The sequence below is a fragment of the Castor canadensis genome, chromosome 6 (assembly GCF_047511655.1).
Source record: "Castor canadensis chromosome 6, mCasCan1.hap1v2, whole genome shotgun sequence".
NCBI lineage: Eukaryota > Metazoa > Chordata > Mammalia > Rodentia > Castoridae > Castor > Castor canadensis.
Window position 1 is genome coordinate 115,789,915 of NC_133391.1, and position 18,074 is coordinate 115,807,988.

The 18,074-nt window shown below is 44.6% G+C and overlaps 1 protein-coding gene across 1 annotated transcript in view; it reads right to left on the reverse strand.

The window, feature by feature from the left end:
• The window catches only part of Iqgap2 (IQ motif containing GTPase activating protein 2), a 254,967-nt gene extending 237,474 nt beyond the window's left edge, over window positions 1-17,493 (reverse strand). The window contains exon 1 of the mRNA XM_074077256.1: window positions 17,290-17,493. Within this exon, the coding sequence (XP_073933357.1) occupies window positions 17,290-17,335 (46 nt within the window). The 5' untranslated portion in view covers window positions 17,336-17,493. The remainder of the gene's footprint in view (window positions 1-17,289) is intronic.
• Between the last annotated feature and the right edge of the window lie 581 nt (window positions 17,494-18,074).

The window sequence follows — 18,074 nt, forward strand, 5'->3', positions numbered from 1 at the left end:
TCATACTAGGACTGAGTGGTAGTAAATGACAGAGTCACATGGCTCTGAGCCACCATGCCACGGCCCCCATTGGAGAGGCAGAGCACAGCCCAGGTACAGTCTTGTTCAGTGAAGATGGCTTATATCTCCCTTCCTTCCTACAAAGTTTTGAAGAGTTTTATAAAGATAGATCTGTTGAGGGGAAAAACGAAGTATAAAGGAATCAGATAAGGAGAAAATAAAAGTAAGGCAAGAACAAGGAAGGCAGAGGGGATATAAGTACCCTGAAAACCATATTAAAGCTTTTCACAAATTCTGTAGTTGGGTTCCATATTTGGTTCTGTGCTGTCTATAAGCCAAAGCGAAACACAGAAAGTGGTTGTTCACCAACATGAGTTGTGGATTTATTTCAGAAAGTCCTGCTGCTGTAGAAATTGTGCTGGACAAAACATCTGTCTCAGGCATCCAGCCTGATCAAAGGACTTTGAAATGAGCCTAGGTTTTACTTGACTGTTGGCTAAACCTACCAGGGACAAACCATTCTAAAATGCTTCCCCGTTCCATTACTCAGGATGTGCTAAAGCCACTGTAAGTCTAAGGCCCTATGAGCAGTCACCTGCTCCTATAGTGTGGTGCTATTTCTGAGTGCATACCTGCACTCTCTCACAAGGTTGGTGTCCATTGTGACTTCATTTGCCTTTTGGTGTTTCCAAATCCTGACTTTGTTATTTGCTACTTCTGCGCCCTTCCAACTCTTTCTTTTATTTTTGGAATGACTTCTCAGTTTCGGTGATAACCAACCCCTAAAGCCAGAGCTGGAGGTATAGCTCATTGGTAGAGCACTTGTCTACCACGTGCAAGGCATGGGTTCCATCGCCAGCACAACTAATGGTGATGAGTAACAATGACAGCAATAATAAAGATGAAGAAAAGAATGATTAAAGTAAGCACCAGCCAACCCCCCCAACTCACTGCTTCTCCTTGGAGAGGTGCATCATTGTTCCTAATTAACCAAGCACTCTGTCAATAATCTAGGTGTCTAGAAGTCTTCCTTCTCCCCAACTTAATGACTGCCCTGAGTTAAGTGTTTTACCCAGAAGATAAAAGTACTGAGTACCCAAAGCTCACTTTTTAACTTGAATTCGATAGGTATGGTAAGCACAAAGTCTGGTGTCACACTCAAATCCTTACTCTGCCACTTACCAGCTGTACCTTGGTCAAGTTACTTAATTTGTTTCTACTTTGGTTTTCCCACCAGTAAAATGGGAATACTATTAACAACCTCGGAGGGTTCTTAGGAGAATTAAACTGACAGTTCATGAAAAAGGGTTCAGAACGTCTGGCATCCATAAGCATTGGATGTGTTTGTTATTATCAGCATCATTAGAGATTAAATTGTTGAGAAGGATGGAAACCAGACCCCCTTTCTTAGAACTGTGTACACAGTGCCACTTCTCACAGTCCTATCATCTCCAACCCACTCTCCTCAGGCTGTACAGGGGAACCAGACACACTCAAGACCTAGGGAGAAGATCAGGGTTTCCACTGAAGTAGGAATGTCTGAGTTTCACAACTTACTAGGCTCTTCTGCAAAGCCAACATTTTTCCTCCCTGGGAACTCCACACATTGTACTTAGCACAAGCTCTGAACTAACCATTAAGAGACAACAACTTGGTTACATGGAGTTAGACTGTTGAGCTTATAATTCCCGGTCCCCTGCCAACCAGGGAGTGGAAGAATGAGCAGTGTTCAAATCAGCAGGCTGCCTGGGCCTGGCTCTACCTTAACCAAGGCATAATGAAGCCTGAAGCCCCCAACAGATTACTGACTCTGCACCCTGAAACCTCACCTTCAGGGAACAGTTCCCCCTTAACTTTCAAGCTCCTGGTTATTCCAGAACCCTCTCCTGTGCTGGTCCCTCTCACTCAAGAACCATTGTTCTGGAGCCACAAGCTGCCAGTTCCATGATTGCCATGTACAAAGGCCAAGTCCAGTAAAACAGTAATCACTCATTCTGGGGGATAATTGGAGTTATCAAGATACCTTTGAAATCAATGAGAAATACTGTATTCTTGTTATTAATAGCTTATGCCAAGTGAGTGCCTTCTTTGTAGCAAACTCTTTCCATACATTGATTTATTCTGATTCCGATTATCTCCACTTTACAGCAGAACATGAGCCAGAAAACTTATCACCTAGACCAAGGTCATGCAGTTAGCATTTGGAAGACCCAGGTTAACAATCCACAACAATATTTTCTTTTTAAAATCCTATACGCCCAGAGACTTCACCTTACACTAGTTATAGAGACCAAAGGCAACTTGTTCTCTATGTACTAGTACTATTTAAGTTACCAATCAAAAACTACAGAAACTCTTTAGAAAGTTATGAACAGGCCAGGCATGGTGGTACATACCTGTAATCCTAGTGCTCAAGAGGTTAAGGCAGGAGGATGAAGAGTTCAAGTTTAGCCTGGGCTATAAAGTGAGACTTAGGAAGGAAGGAAAGTAGGAAGAGAGGGAGGGAAGTAGGAAGGGAGGGAGGGAATGTGGGAGGAAGGAAGGGGCAAAAGCAAAACAGAAAATATTATGCAAAATGTAAATTAAAAACTAGACTTTAAACCTTATCCTGCATTTCACCTGAGGTCACCAAGATGCAAGTTCTGCAGAGCTAAATTTTATACCCATTGTCCTTGAAGGAAAGACGGATCCACACACGGCTTGCCAGGAGTCGTTCTCGAACTCAAACATACTTTGTTCTTCTAAGTGTTCTTTAATTCACTCCACTAAAAATGAGGGGGGGGTCTTCAAAAAAAATTAGACATAGAATTGCCATGAGATCCAGCAATGCCACTTCTGGGTATATGCCCAAAAAAAGTAAAATCAGGAATTTGAAGAATGTGGACACCCTACTCATAGCAGTATTATTCACAACAGCCAAAAGGTGAAAAACACCCAAGTATCCATCAACAGCTGACGAGATGAAGCAAAATGTTGTAACAGTCCATGGTCTCCATAAGTGTAATACAATTAAACCTTTAAAAGGCAGGAAATATTGACACATGCTACAACATGGACGAGTCCTGAAGACATGCTTTGTGAAATAAGCCAGACACAGAAAGACTGACAATATGTGAGTCCACTTACATGAGGTCAAGTTAATGGACATGGGAGAGTAAAAGAATGGTCATAAGGCTTGGATGGAGGAAAGGGGGGGGTTATTATTTATTAAGTACAGAGTCTTAGGTTGGGAAGATGTAAAGGTCCTAGAACTGGATGAGGACAACGGTCACACAGCAATGTGAAGGTACTTCTCATGTTGCAAGGCATGCACTGAAAAGTGGTTAAATTGGGAACTTTGTGCTATGTGTATGTCACCACAATAAAATGCACACGTGTGGGGCTTTAATTAAACCAGTGGACTGCAAACTGGGTTGCACACTGGAATCTCCCTTCCAGGGAGGTGATCGAAAATCTCTACTCATCAGCAGTAGTGGGAAGCTGGACCCTGTGGCCCTGACCTGATGCACCTGGAGGAAACGGTCAGTCCTGAGGCATTCGTGCCAGAAAACTGGCCTGGGCTCCACATGGGATCCAATGTCACTGAACTGATGGAGGGGGGCTGCTCCAACTAGGGGGAGTCCTAGTCTCCCCTAATAATTGCTTAATCAAAGGAAATTAAGAAACTTTCCTGGATCCATTAAAAAATGGCTTTAAGGACAGTTGGGGAAGTGGTGTTGTACAGTAGAACAGAACATCTGTGTTGTACAGTAGAACAGAACACAGGACGAGTGGTACTGAGGATGTGGCTAGGGGAGAAGGTCTTGGTTCTTGATATGGGAGATGCATGCTGAGCCGGGAGATGGTGTGGCAAGATGCTAGCAGTTGGCAAAGCCAATGGGGAAGGAATGGATGCTTGCTATTGCCTGTGTTCTTCTTTGAGGTTCTGAAGGTTCAAGCATTTTTTAAATTAAAAAAAATATATAGAAAAGCAAAACACAATAAAAATAGCATGCCACAGTTTCCCCTCAAATAAACAGAAGATCTGAGGGATGGTATCCTGGAGACCAGCATTTTCTGTGCAAAGCTCCTTGGGGATCCTAGTGGGCACCCAGGTTGACAACTATGAATGAGAAGGTCTCCAAGCCATGACATGATATTCTAACAGCAAGGACCACAGGAGGACTATCAGTGCTCACCCGGAAGCCCTGAGAAGTCTCAACCTTCAAGTAACCTATGCTACTCCTCCTCTACTTTTCCTAAGAATAAGCCATCACATCTCAGTTTTACAAAGAAATGATCTCTACCCACAGAATAGGAGAGAACTGCCTTCCTGAGCTTCATCCCCTATTGTTAAAAACAGAGAGTGAACCTCTGTTCATTATAATCCTAGCTACTTGGGAAACTGAGGTTGGAAGGGTTGAGATTCAAGGCCAGCCCAGGCAAATACAACTATTTGGAGACCCCATCTTCAAAATAACCAGAGCAAAAAAACGGACTGGAGGTGTGGGTCAAGTGGTAGAGTACCTGTTTTGCAAGCATGAAGCCCTGAGTTCAAACCCCAGTCCCATCAAAAAAAAAAAGAAACCAGCATTCCCTGTCCACTCAGATGGACAAGGAAGAAAGTGGCCAAAGGATTTAGAGATAGAAAACTTGCATCTCAGAAATGCTACTACCAAAAGAAAAAATTTTGCCTTTCAAGTTGGAAGAGAAAGAAATATTTCACTTCATATCAAGTATGAAACTTGTCATTAAAGAAAAATCTTATTTCAAAAATGAATCCAAAAAAAGTGTATGTCACAGAACTAAGATGACACTGCCTTTGTGTTGACAATTAAAGGACAAACCCTTTTCAACACTAGTAAGGCTGCACTAAAGAATTCAAGCTGGGGCTGGCAGAGTGGCTCAAGTGGTAGAGTGCCTGCCTCAAAAAATGTGAGGCTCTGAGTTCAAACCCCAGTATTATCAAATAAAAAGAATTCAAGAATTCAAGCTGGCTGGGCACCAGTGACTCACACCTGTAATCCTAGCAACTCAGGAGGCAGCAATCAGGAGGACTGAGGTTCAAATCCAGCTCAGGCAAATAGTTTGAGAGATCTTAACTCAAAAACACCCAACACAAAACAGGGCTGGCAGAGTGGCTCAAGAGGTAGAGTGTTTTACCTGGCAAGCGTGAAGCCCTGAATTCAAACCCTAGTACCACCATGAAAGGAAAGGAAAGGAAAGGAAAGAAAAGAAAGAAAAAGAATTCAAGCTAAAACCAGGTTGTGGCTCATGCCTGTAATCATAGCTGCTTGGGAGGCTGAGATCTGGAGCATCACAGTTTGAGGCCAGCCTAACCAAACAGTTAGTGGAACCCCATCCCCAAAATAAGCAGAGCAAAATGAACTAGAGGTGTGGCTCAAGTGACAGAGTGCCTGCTCTGAGTTCAAAACCCAGTCCCACCAAAAAAAAAAAAAAAAAGAATTCCAGCTGGGTGTGTGGCGTCCCTCTAAAATCCCAGCACTCTGAGGCTGAGGAATCACAGTTTGAGGCCCGCTGGGCTACACAGTGAAACCCTGTCTCAAAATAAACATGAATTATTCAAATAAGGGGCAAACTTACCCCACCTATCACACAAATACACATGGGAACAGATTTCGGAGCAATCTCCTGAACCCCACACCCCTCTGGAAGTGATGTAAACATAAACTCATTTTTCAGATGTTGAAAGAAGTTCAGAGAATGTCACACAGGAAGCAGCACCTCAATCCAGATCCTCAGATGCTGCCTTTGGTGTCACACTGCCTCACATCTCTCACTATTCCAAGTTGACAATACTTCGAAAATCATCTCAGTCTACAACCTAACACAGAGACAAGGGCAGCCTCCAATGGCCCAAACAAGACTGCTCTCCCTTGTTTTGCCTGTACATGGTCACAAATGTTTTCCTCTTCATGTAGTGACTGAGGTAGCAAACACATTCTCCAGCTGGGAGATACTAAAAAGCTCCCTGTCATTTTTGTCAGGCCCTGGTCTGCATGCCCTCTGCAAATTCTATCATTTATAGGCTTCTAGCATCTCTTGCTGAATGAGGGAATGGCCATGAGTGGTCCACCTCGTCCCAGGCTCAGGAGGGTTCTTCTTGTGAGTCAAGAGAACAGTCCCAGGCTGGAGGAGTGGCTCAAGTGGTAGAGCACTTGCCAATCAAACCTGAGGTCCTGAGTTCAAACCCCAGTTCCTCTGAAACAGCAACAAGACAACAGACCCCTGTATTTATGTCAGCAATCTTGATTTCATTGGAGATACTACTTGATTCATTATTGTCTTTTACAGATGGCTTCCAACATACTTCTCCTTCACAGATTTTTAAAATGTTGAATAGTTTTAAAGCAACTGAGGCCAATAGGAGAAGGGGACCAGGAACTAGAGAAAAGGTTAGATCAAAAAGAATTAACCTAGAAGGTAACACACACGCACAGGAAATTAATGTGAGTCAACTCCCTGTAGACCTATCCTTATCTCAACTAGCAAAAACCCTTGGTCCTTCCTATTATTGCTTATACTCTCTCTTCAACAAAATTAGAGATAAGGGCAAAATAGTTTCTGCCAGGTAGCGAGGGGGTTGGGGGGAGAGGGTGGGGGTGGGGGAAAGGGAGGAGGCAGGGGGAATGAGGGAGAAAAGACTCAAACATTGTATGCACATATGAATAAAATAAAAATTTAAAAAATAATAATAAAAAATAAAATGTTGAACAGCTGCTGTCTGCATGGATTTTTTTTTGGTCACCATTGCTACCCTTGCTTTGCTGATCCTTCTGTTTTTTTTATCCAACCCATCTCTATCCCAACTACAACAACTCAACAACTACAGAGTCCTGAGCCTCTCAGCACTCCTGTTGCTCAGTCTTTCACATACACACCTGGGAAATTAGGCTGCCACTGAATCCTTCCAATTACAACAGAGCAATGTGTTATTATTCCAATTTTATTTGGTGGTACTGGGGGTTAAACTCAGGCCCTCCTGCTTGCTAAGCGGTGCTCTACCACTTGAGCCATGCCCCAGCCCCAAGATGTTGTTATTAGAGCACCGGCTCCAATTTTCTCAAGACAGCCTTGGTAGCTAAAAAGAACTTTGTATCTTGAGCAGCAAGATACAAAAAGTTATTAGCTTTTCAAACCATAAACTCATGTATAGTAAAAATTTGGAGAAGAAAAAAATCATTTAATTCATTCATTATCTCATTACCTACAACCAACCATTGATGACCTGCTGACCTACCTACAAATGTAGGGCAAACAGCAATGACCAGAAGACACAGTCCTGACACTGAATTTTATTACTATTCTATTTCATCCATGTTATTCTCAGAGTTACCAATGTAATACAATATTTTCTAAAACATTTCCTTTATTTTCTCAAAAGGTAAAAACAATTTCAAATAGTATTCCCACCCTTGACCTTAGCTCTTCTTCTCCAAGGTAACCTCCAAAACAATTTTGCAAAACTTTCTAGAAATATTTACACATACACAGGTTAAGCATATCATTCCCTGTTTAAGTCACTAGACCTTATTTGTCCTACTTAACAGAGCAAAGGTACATATTATCAGACATTTCAAAGCAACTATACAAATTGCACGTGGTGGAACATGCCTGTAATCCCAACTATTCAGGAGGCTGAGGCAGGAGGATCACAAGTTCAAGGCTAACTTGAGCAAAGTTAGTAAGACTCTCAAAAACAGAATACAAGCAAAACAGCCAAGGGCATGACTCAAGTGGTAGAGTGCTTCCTAGCAGTACCACAAAAAAAATTTTTTTTAATTACTATCTAGGACCACATTATAAGTTCCATTTATTTCTCAGAGTTTGCCTAATCAAATATGAAAAGTTACAGGCAGAGTATACATTGAAGAGGAATACATAAGCAAAAACCTCCAAACTGGCAAGAGTAAATGCTACACTGGAGACTAGAGGAAGAAAGCCAAGACAATTACCAGCGTCAGTACAAAGCAAGGACCTGGATTTCATGGAGAAAAAAACTGTATCGTTACAGACTCTTCTTCTAAAAACAAACATGTTTTTCATTTGGAAAATAAAATTTATTAGTAAATACAGAATAAAAGCAAGAGCATGCTTGCATTAGCTCTCTAAGGACCGTTTCTTGGACAGACTTCCTAGAGTTCAATGCGTAGCAAGGGTCTGGGAGGCCATCTTACTGGAACTTATGGGATGGAGAACTCATTCCACAGGTTCACCATGTGATTGCCACCTTGCTAGGTTCCTCAGCCCAACCCAGCTAAGCCTGCTCAGTCAGCTCCAGGCTGAGGCAAAGAGCAAAAATGTGATCTACTCAAGCAGCAGCCATGTGTGGCTAATGGCAATGCCCCTTTGGGAGTAAGTGAGGAGCAAAGGGGTGATGAGAAATGACTGCATGAAACTCATTGGAATAAAAACAAAAAAACCTGGGAAGCCAGGAACCAGTGGCTCACACCTATAATCCCAGCTACTCAGGAGGTAGAGATCAGGAGGATCAAGGTCCAAAGCTTGCAAACCAAGCAAAGAGTTCATGAGACCCTACCTCAAAAAAAAAAAAATCACAAAAAAAGGGCTGCTGGAATGGCTCAAGGTATAGGTCCTGAGTTCAAATTCCAGTACCACAAAAGAAAAAAAAACTGGTAGAAAGGAGAAGGTACAAGAATAAATGCATCTGTAAAAGTAAGCAGTGAGGTTCTCTATTTCTTTTTTTCCTCTTTTTTTTTGCAATGCTGAGGAAGGAGACCAGAGCTTCAAGCATGCTAGGCAAGTGTTCTACCACTGAGCTATACCCCAGCCCTCAATGCTGTATTCCCAAGGGCTCCAACAATCTAGTTACCCCTCTCAGTTAAGCCTTGTTGGACCCATGAACCAAAACTTGGCTAACTTTCTAGAGGTAGTAAGCCCTGAGAGCTGTCAGGTGAACCCACTGTACTTCCTCCTCCTCCTCACCTCCCTTCTAAAACTCCCACAGGACTGGACTGACAAAATGTTGGCAACCCTGGTAGCAAAGTCAAACTCTACAATCTGAGCCAAGCAAAAAGATGCAGATTTCAAGTGGCTCCTTCCCATCTAGGTGGCATTAGAAACCCTTCCAAGCAGCAATGATCAACGTAACCTTGGAAGCCTAAGTGGGTCAGAGAATCTTGGTAGCCTCTGAGTACCCACTCCTCATTCAGGTATGCCAGTGACAGCTTCAAGATCATTGTGAGATGACAAAACACGAAACACAGAAGCGGTAATAGAATATATTGGATTTTTTTAAAACATACATACACAAGGATTAATTTGATCCCTTCCCAAACTGGTAGACTGAACTCTAATAATTAAAGAATGTTTTGTGGTTAAATTCACTTTCTGTTAAAGTGGGAAAGAGCAGAGGGGTAGAGAGACAGACCAGCGACAGTGAGGCTATCATCACCACCCACCATTCAAGAGCTGAGTCTAGTGGGCTGAGGGATGTAGCTCAGTAGTAAAGCACTTGCCTAGCATATGCAAGGCCCTGGGTTCAATCCCCAGCACCACACACAAACACACGAGCAGAAAACAAGAGCTGAACCCACCAAGATACATTTGGATTCCATTGGGAGAAGCAAACCTAAACTCAACATGAAATGTGTACCTGGCACTTGAAAGCTCAGACGAGTCTGACAGGAAATAGAAAGAAGTTTCTCATTTGGACACACAGCAGAGTACAGATATATTAAACAAAGATGGTAACAACAGCAAATATTTATTGAGCACCCTGCAGGTGCCAGGGTGCCAGGCTACTGCCTAGATACTAAGTATTTGAAATATGTGTTGCTTCAATCACATGCAAATCAAGACTATTCAGAACTGACTATGAGAAATATATTAACGTTACTTAAGACTGACTTTATGTTGCCAATGGAATTGAACCCAGGGTCCTATACATATGCTAAGCATGCACTCTACATCCCTGACCTCCTTATTTTATTTTATTTTTCTTGAGACAAGTCCTTGGTGTGTTGCCCAGGCTGGTCTTGAACTCCTAGGCTCAAGTGATCCTCCTGCCTCAGCAACTCCAGTAGCTGGAACAACAGACACATACAATCACACCTGACTAATTTTTTTTGAATGCTATAAAAATGTCTTCCTTCAAAGATTCAGCAGAAACAGAAAAAGGAAGAAAGTCCAAAGTTTCTCCTTTGGGAATTCCAAGCAAGAAACCATGGGACTGCCCTCCTATAGTTTATCAATTGCAAAATGAACAGATCTGTAGTTGCCCTGCAAGGTAGGGACACAGTGGGTGCATGTGTGCCTATCAAATAACATCTCTGCTAACACATTCAACAGTTCTCAAAACTATGAAGGAATGCATGAATGAATATAAAAACAACTGTAAGTTGTCTTGGAAGAAAAGATATTCTCCAGTCCTCACTGTCCACTCCAACCCCACATCCAAGGATCAGAAGCCCAGAACTGTCAGGCATGGGGCCTCCCTCGTACAAAAGAAGGTCCCCAGCTCTCTCAGCCTTGCCAGTGGTTCTACCAGAAACATGTCCACCTGAAACACTCTGGGCAGCTAACTTCACTTAACCCCCAGTCATAGACACTTTAGACTTTTTCCTCCAAATCACATTTGTTTCCCAGAAGAGAGGAAAGCAACGTAAAGACACAACAAAATGGAGCCTATAAACTGAACACGAACCCGTGAAGCCTGGGTTTGTATTCGGTGCATGAGCGTGCTCAAATCAAACACCCAGGAACACTGTTCAGAAAGCATTCTATAACCGACCTGCCATGTGTTTTCACTCACTAAAAAAGCCTGCAAGGACAGTGACAAGAGTACTAGTATATTAGAAATGTCTCTTTATCCTCCAGTGCCCCAGTCATCAGTGTCACCTGGAAGGCTTATTAACTCTCACCAGGGGTGGGGAACAGGTCTGGATGGGGCCAGGCATCTGCCTTTCCAGCAAGTTCTCAGGCAATGCTCTGCTCCAGGGAGACCTGGTCTTTGAAAACTTCCACACTGATAGAGAAAGTTGACAAGCAAGACCGAACGCACTTGTAAAATTACACTTGATCTTAGCCAAAAGCCAAGGAGCGATAGATACATGATTTTAAAATTAACGGAGTCTAGTTAGGTTTCATAAAATCTGTAGGCCTCTTGCCAAAAGGAGTATAGCTATTGAAAAAATCCTCCGACAACTGCTAAGACACTGAAAACATGGTCTTAGCCATTCTCCAGCAAAGCTGGGATGCGCCACTGGAGGCACTAAACCTCCAGGGAAATTTCAGAGGCGATAATTGCTACAAGTCATTGAGGGAATGAGGTAAAACAGAGGAGAAAGGAACCTTATCCCAGATAACTTACTTCTCAAGATCCTCGCCCTGCTCTAACTATACGTGTCTTTCTTACCTGGCCTCAGAGAATTCACCTATCCTTAGCAAAACCATCTGGAGTGCTGCCTATCCTGAAGAGGTTCCCAAACCCAGAAGCATAATCAGCCAGGAGAGAGGGCATCAAATGTGCATGTCGCCAAACCTCCCATTCCCCACTCGTCCATGAATACCTAATGAAAAAAAAAAAAAGAAAAAAGAAAGCACCCCAAAGAACAAGGTCCTTCAGGAAGAGACTGGCTCAAGCAACTTACAACACAATGACGTCTCCTAGTTACGCCCCCTCCTTTCCGATCCAACCCCAGCAAAGTACTACTCACACAACAAACTCATCAGAATGCCTTTTGGTGTTTCCTCTGACCTTCCTCAAGGTCATGTTCAAATTTAGAACCTTCAGGAAGCCTTTCCACTGCCCCAACCCAAACCCATGATTCTCACATTATCACTTCCACTGAACTTGAAAGTGCACTGGAAGCATAAGCATTATTCCTATCTCCCGGATTCTCTTGTAAGCTGTAACCAGCTTGGTCCCAGTCCCTTCAGCCACAATGTTCTAGACATATTAGATGCTCAATTCGTTGGAATAAGTACAATTGCTTAGTATGGTGAGCCAGGAATGTCAGTCACAACCACAGATCTATCATTTCCACACATCCCTGGAGGTACGGCAGGAAAGCCCAAGGCTACTCAGGCAGCCAATGGAAATCAGAATTCAAACCCACACCTATCAACTCCAAAGCTTTTCCCAGTTCCTCACCACCAGACTGCCTCTCAAGATGGAAAGATAAAATAGAGCGATAAACAGTGGAGTGGGGTGGTGCACACCTGTAAACCCTGCACTCAGGAGATGGAGGCAGGAGGATCCTGAGTTTGAGGCCAGGCTGGGCTACATAGTAAGAGCCTGTTTAAAATAAATAAAATAAAATGAGAAAGTATCAGCTCACTGCTCAGCTGCCCCACTACAAGTTTCTGCCTGACTTATCAAACCCAGACTTTAAGGCATGGCTGATATATGGGATAAAGTGTATTTTACAAGTTATCCTATTTGGAATCATTGGTGCATGCCACTTTATTATTACAGAGAAGCCTTCCTTTCACTTCAGTGCCTCAAAGAGAGATGGGATGTCTTTATGTGTACATAAATCCTGAATGTGCTCTGTAAGCATAAAGCCCATGTATCTGTCTATGCTTTTTCTTGGGGAAAAAAAATAAAGAAGGAAAACAGACTTTTAAAAACAGCACACATCTATTTTTAACAGAGCACACCATGCAAATGGCTATAGGTTTCTGCACTTTGATAAAATTCCTGAACTGAAAGAGGGAGAAAGCAGCCTTGACCCCCATGTTTCAGGAGAGGCACACTGGCAGTATCCCATCAGCGGCTAACTGTGCGATCTTGAAACAATATCATGATTTCAGCTTTTCTGTGACTTGGCAAAGCCACCGGCCCTCCCAAAAGTAATAATGAGCAGATGACAGCAATAATACATGAAAAAGTACCCAGGCCTGGGTAAGGTCAGAGGCCTGAATTCCACACCCCACGTAAACAGACTGCTCAGAAGTTTAGTGATTTATGCTTCATTAGCTCTATTTGCATATGAACCTTAAACTAAAAGGCACTGTCAAAAACCAGCTACTCAGGAGGCAGAGATCAGTAGGATCAGGGTTCAAAGCCAGCCTGGGCAAATAGTTCACGAGACCCTATCTTGAAAAACCCTGTCACAAAAAAGGGCTGGTGGAGTGGTTCAAGGTACAGGCCCTGAGTTCAAGCCCTAGTACCACAAAAAAAAAAAAAAAAAAAAAAAAAAAACGGGGAGAGCTGGAGGCGTAGCTCAGAGGTAGAGCACTCTAGTAGCTGTGTAAAGCCCTGGTTCAATACACACACACACACACACACACACACACACACACACACACAGGGCTTGTAGAGCAGAAGAGTAAGAGGTAACAGCGAATCTAACAGTTCCCTAGAGAAAAGGGGTTAGCTAACACCCTAAATGACACTAAATTTTAAAACAAACTTGGAATTACAAGCTTAACTTCTCCCAAACAAGTCATTTGGTTAACAACATCTGTAATTAAAGTTAAAAGCAAACTAAAATAACACTTTAGTTGTTGACCTTAAAGATCCTTTTTGAAAAGCTCAACCATGATACTAGCCTTGACTTTGTCTACTGAAGACAACATCACACAGCAACACTATGTCTGTCCTTCCACAGCTGAAACAGAAGCATGGACAGAGCACTGCAGCCGAGCTACACTAGTTCATATATATTCGATCCTACTTTACACAGCTGGGTTTAATCACCTCAGAACTTACAGTGCATGAACCACCTGTAGGCTCCAGTTACCAGGTGTTTAGAAACCTCAACATTCAGGCAAGAGCATTATTCAAAAGCTGATAGTAGGCCTTGTTTGGTGTTATATGCCTGTAATCTCAGCTACTCCAAAAGTAGAGGTAGGAGGACCAAGATCTGAGGGCAGTCCCAGGCAAAAGCACTAGACCCTACCTGAAAAATAAACTATAAAAACAAAAACAGCAGGGAGTGTGCTCAAGTGGTAGAGTGCTTGCCTAGAAAGCATAAGATCCTGAGTTCAAGCCCCACCTCTGTCAAAAAAAAGCTGATAGCATCAGCCAGACCTTACACACACACACATGACTTATGTTGCACTTTTTAGAGGAAGCAGTGAAACACTGATCACTATTACTTTTACAATGTAGTAGAAAAGAAAAATCTCTAGTTTTCAAAGGGGAAAGCAACAGTTCTCACCACATGAACAGTGGCCCACGGTGATACGTAAAATGCTGATTGGATTATCAGTGATGAGTGAAATCATCTTTCTGATGACATAACCCCTTTTTTGCTACCACTAGTCTTTTTAACTCTCAAGTAATTAATCGGCAAAGAACTTTTGACAGATCACTGCAGCAGTGTGTTTTCAGAACTAATTTGACAAACACATCATAGTTCCCTACAACAGCACAAAAGTTACTTGCAAATCATACCCAAGCATACACGTTATTTCAATTTGGTTTTGAGTGTAGAAGGCTATTCTGTACAGACCTATGTCTGTCTACATTACGAGTACCGTCTCTTCTTCTACTTCCTCCCTCCCCATTGCTTTATCAAGCTGATATTTCAGCTTTGTTCTGTTAGCATTAACATCATACCATATAACTTTGCAGGTTGCAGGAAAACGTGGCCAATAATAGCAGGAATTAAACGGAAAATAGTCTATGTAATTCTAATTCAATGCTCTGTGTACAAATCAGGATGACTTCAGCAATCTTGCATCTGTCAGAAATCTGAGAAGGCTTGCAGCCTCCGTGGAGAACTGATTGAGAAATCCCAAGTACAACTTATGATGGGGTTGTAGACACCCAGCCTGCTGGGGAGGAGATTGACGTTAATTAATTACATTGTGTAATTAATTTAGTTACATTGTGTAAGGATTAGTGAAAGTAGACAATTCAAAGTGGTAGAGGAGATGGGGAGGTGACAGAACAAAAGCTCACACCTGACATATGTAAAACAGCTTCATTGAAGCCATCAAAAAAGTTATTTTTGAAGCCCAATCTCAAAGACATAAACTCAGAATGCTCAACACTGAAACTAAAACTACAACAAGCTATTGGTGCTTTATTTTAAGTCTTGGGGACAAAGCCTGTGTGGTGTAGCTGGAGGTTTTACTGAAGCTGCACTTGCTTATGAAACTGATGAACAAAATAACCCACAAGCTCATTACCCACCAGGCCAGAACAACCCCTGCTATCCTTTCCTCATCTTGCTGGAAGAACTCCCAAGCACTGTTTTTAGTTTCATGTTGACAAGAGGTCCACAAAGCTAACAGCCAGAAACTGTACTAACACATCAAACCATCCCCTCTGGTAGGAACAGCCAATGTTAGGGAATGACTGTTAATTCTATGGTATATTCTGCTACATATCATTTTTAAATACATTGCAAACATTCCATTCATGAACCCAGAATCAAAATTATAATAAAAATGTTCATTTTGGGGTAGGGATGTAACTCAGTGGTTGAGTGTTTACCTAACATGCATGAGGCCCTGGGCTCGATCCCCAGTACCATGAAGAAAAAAGAAAAAAATGTCTATTTTATTAACATAATAGACTATTGTATTAAAACCTCCACAGTTCCTGGTGATGATGAAGGTGAGAAACATAAGCACATAGTTTCCATTTTGACTGTATTAAGGAGCCAGTGAATGCCAGCACTTGATGAGCAGAGGGAAGGAAAGTAGTGACTCCAAGAATGGCACAAAATCCCATGACACCAGATTGGTAAGGAAAGTGGCCCCATGGAGTGGGCCTCAGGCTTGCCAGAGCTGAGCCTTCTTGATCATTTCTGAAGCACACTAAAGCCACAGGCTTATTCAATAAAAATCAGATGCTTGTGCAGAGATGGGTGGAAATGCCGCACTCAGGCACCACATTCACCGCAATTCTGCACTGTACATTGCAAAGGAGAACTAACACAGACCGTGCAATAACAACAAACCACTTTTAAGGTATATTCACCTAGTTTGCAGACTTTTCGGGCATCTTACAACTTGACATAATGAGGTTACATTATGTTGTGAGAGTGTGTCACACTGAAGGACTTCCAGAGACCTCAGGTTGACCCTGGGACTGCTAAATGAGCCCAGTGCTCCTCCTCCAGCCCCAGGAGCTCTACTGTCTGTGTGGTTTACCAAATTGCAAACTAAGACTGTAAAATGGTTGAGTCCTGGTCAACTACTGAATGCATTTTCCCCAGGCTGTAGCTAGCTCCTCCTCTTTCTGCCTGTCACCAGAAAGGGTCACATGTGAAAACTAACCTCCCATCTCTGACTCTCCATTCCAAGACTTATGATGGAGAGGGATAGACTCTCACAAGCTGACTAAATTTCTTTTCAAAATTATATCTGTGGCCCCACCAACAATTTAGACACACACACCTTCCTGCCAAGTACCACCACCTTAACCAAACCTGGTACCTTTGCCACCAAGGCCAGCCCAAGCGAAAGATTAACCTGTGGTCCTCAGCCATGGGTTCACTGACAGGACCAAGCCCGGAGAAAGACAGCCAACTTTCTGTTTGTTTTAAAAGAAATACTTCCTGGCACATGTTTAGGACTCTGAACTCTGCCCATGAAGCCACGTGGTTGGTGCTAATCTGGCTCCATCCACTTTGATCAGCCCAACCTGCCTCTTAGAGGGCAGTCCCTGAAAGGGTAATGGACACCATCTCCTTCGAGTCACACGGGCTCCAGGCGTCTCCAGACAGCAATTCTCAGGCGCGCACTGGTCGTGGGGAACCAGGAGGAGAGAGGCTGGGGGGAGGAAGGTGTTCCTTTTCGCTTTGGCAGGAAAGGACTCACACCTGAGGGACCCAAACTGGCTCTACCGCTCAGGTGAAGGCGGAGAGAGCGGAAAAGGAAGGAGGCGCCAGCCCTTGCAGGGAAGCCGCCTTCGCCAGTAGCAGAGTGCGCTGGCACACTACTTAGGGTGCCCACCTGTAGCCATAGCAAACAAACTTTCCGCCCCTTCTGGGTTAGAAGAATCGGGTACGCCACCCCCTGGTCCCAGCCGGCAACGGCCGAGAGCTCCGCGGGCCCCTCACCTGATACCCCTAAAACCTCAACCCGGCCTGTCCCTGCCCCGAAAGCTGCCCCCGCGCCCGCTGGGGTTTTCAGGGTGGAGGGTCAGGGCCGCCAGCTGGCAATCAGAATTTGGAGAGAAGAGCAGAAAGACGCCGTTCTCTGCCCTTTGGAACTCCTGCTCGCAACTTTGCAACCACTGTCCTCCGATTCCCTCCACGGCGCACACCCGTTCCCCCCGCCCCTCGTCCCCTCTCCAACACAGTCCTCGGGGAAGGGGGGGTCTCCCCAAGATCGGCCGTTCCCGCGCGCGCCCCGCGTACTTACAGCCATAGCGGGGTCTCTGCAGGTTCGGCAGCTCTTCGTGGGGCATCCTGCGTGACTCCGGGGGCCCTCCCGGGGCGCGCCCCCCGCGGCTCCCCTCGCTGGCCAGGCTGGAGGGCTCCGCGCCCCCGCCGGCGCGCTCGGATCCCGCCTCTCGCTGCCCTCGCCTGGCCGCTCCGAGCTGGGCGACTCGCCCCCGCGGTGCTCCCTCGCCAGCGCCCGCTGCAGCCGCCGCGCGCTGACACCCGAGCAAAAGTGAACTCTTGTCCCTCGCTCCCTCGCCCGCCGCGCCGCCGCCTCCCCCTGCAGGTTTCCTTTCTCCTCCAACCCGGCCCCGTTATTCACCGCGGTGGCCGCGCGCGCCGCGCACAGCGACCCCTACCGCCTGCCGGGCGCAGCGCAGGGCCGCGTGGACCCGCCCCCGCCCGGGTTTAGGGGAAGGGGCTGAGCCGCCCGCTGCGCGCGGACCACCCCCCCCCACACACACAACTGGGCCCAGCGCACAGCTGGCCGCCTGGAGGGAGAGGCAGTCCCGCCTAATATTTCACTGCTGGGGCGTTTAGAGGGTGGAAGTGAGCCAACGCGGGCAAGAGCAAGAAAAACCGCGGAAAACACGAGACATAGGCAGCCCCGATCGCCCGGGGTGTTGCTCAGTAACCCAGGGACAAACGGCGCAGTTCCTTTTCCTCTGGGGGAGATCGCGCGTTGACTTGTTTTTTAAGTCGAAAGTTGCTTCTGTGACTTTTTGTCTACAAAACACAGGGTTCCCCTTTCAGGGCACGAAACTG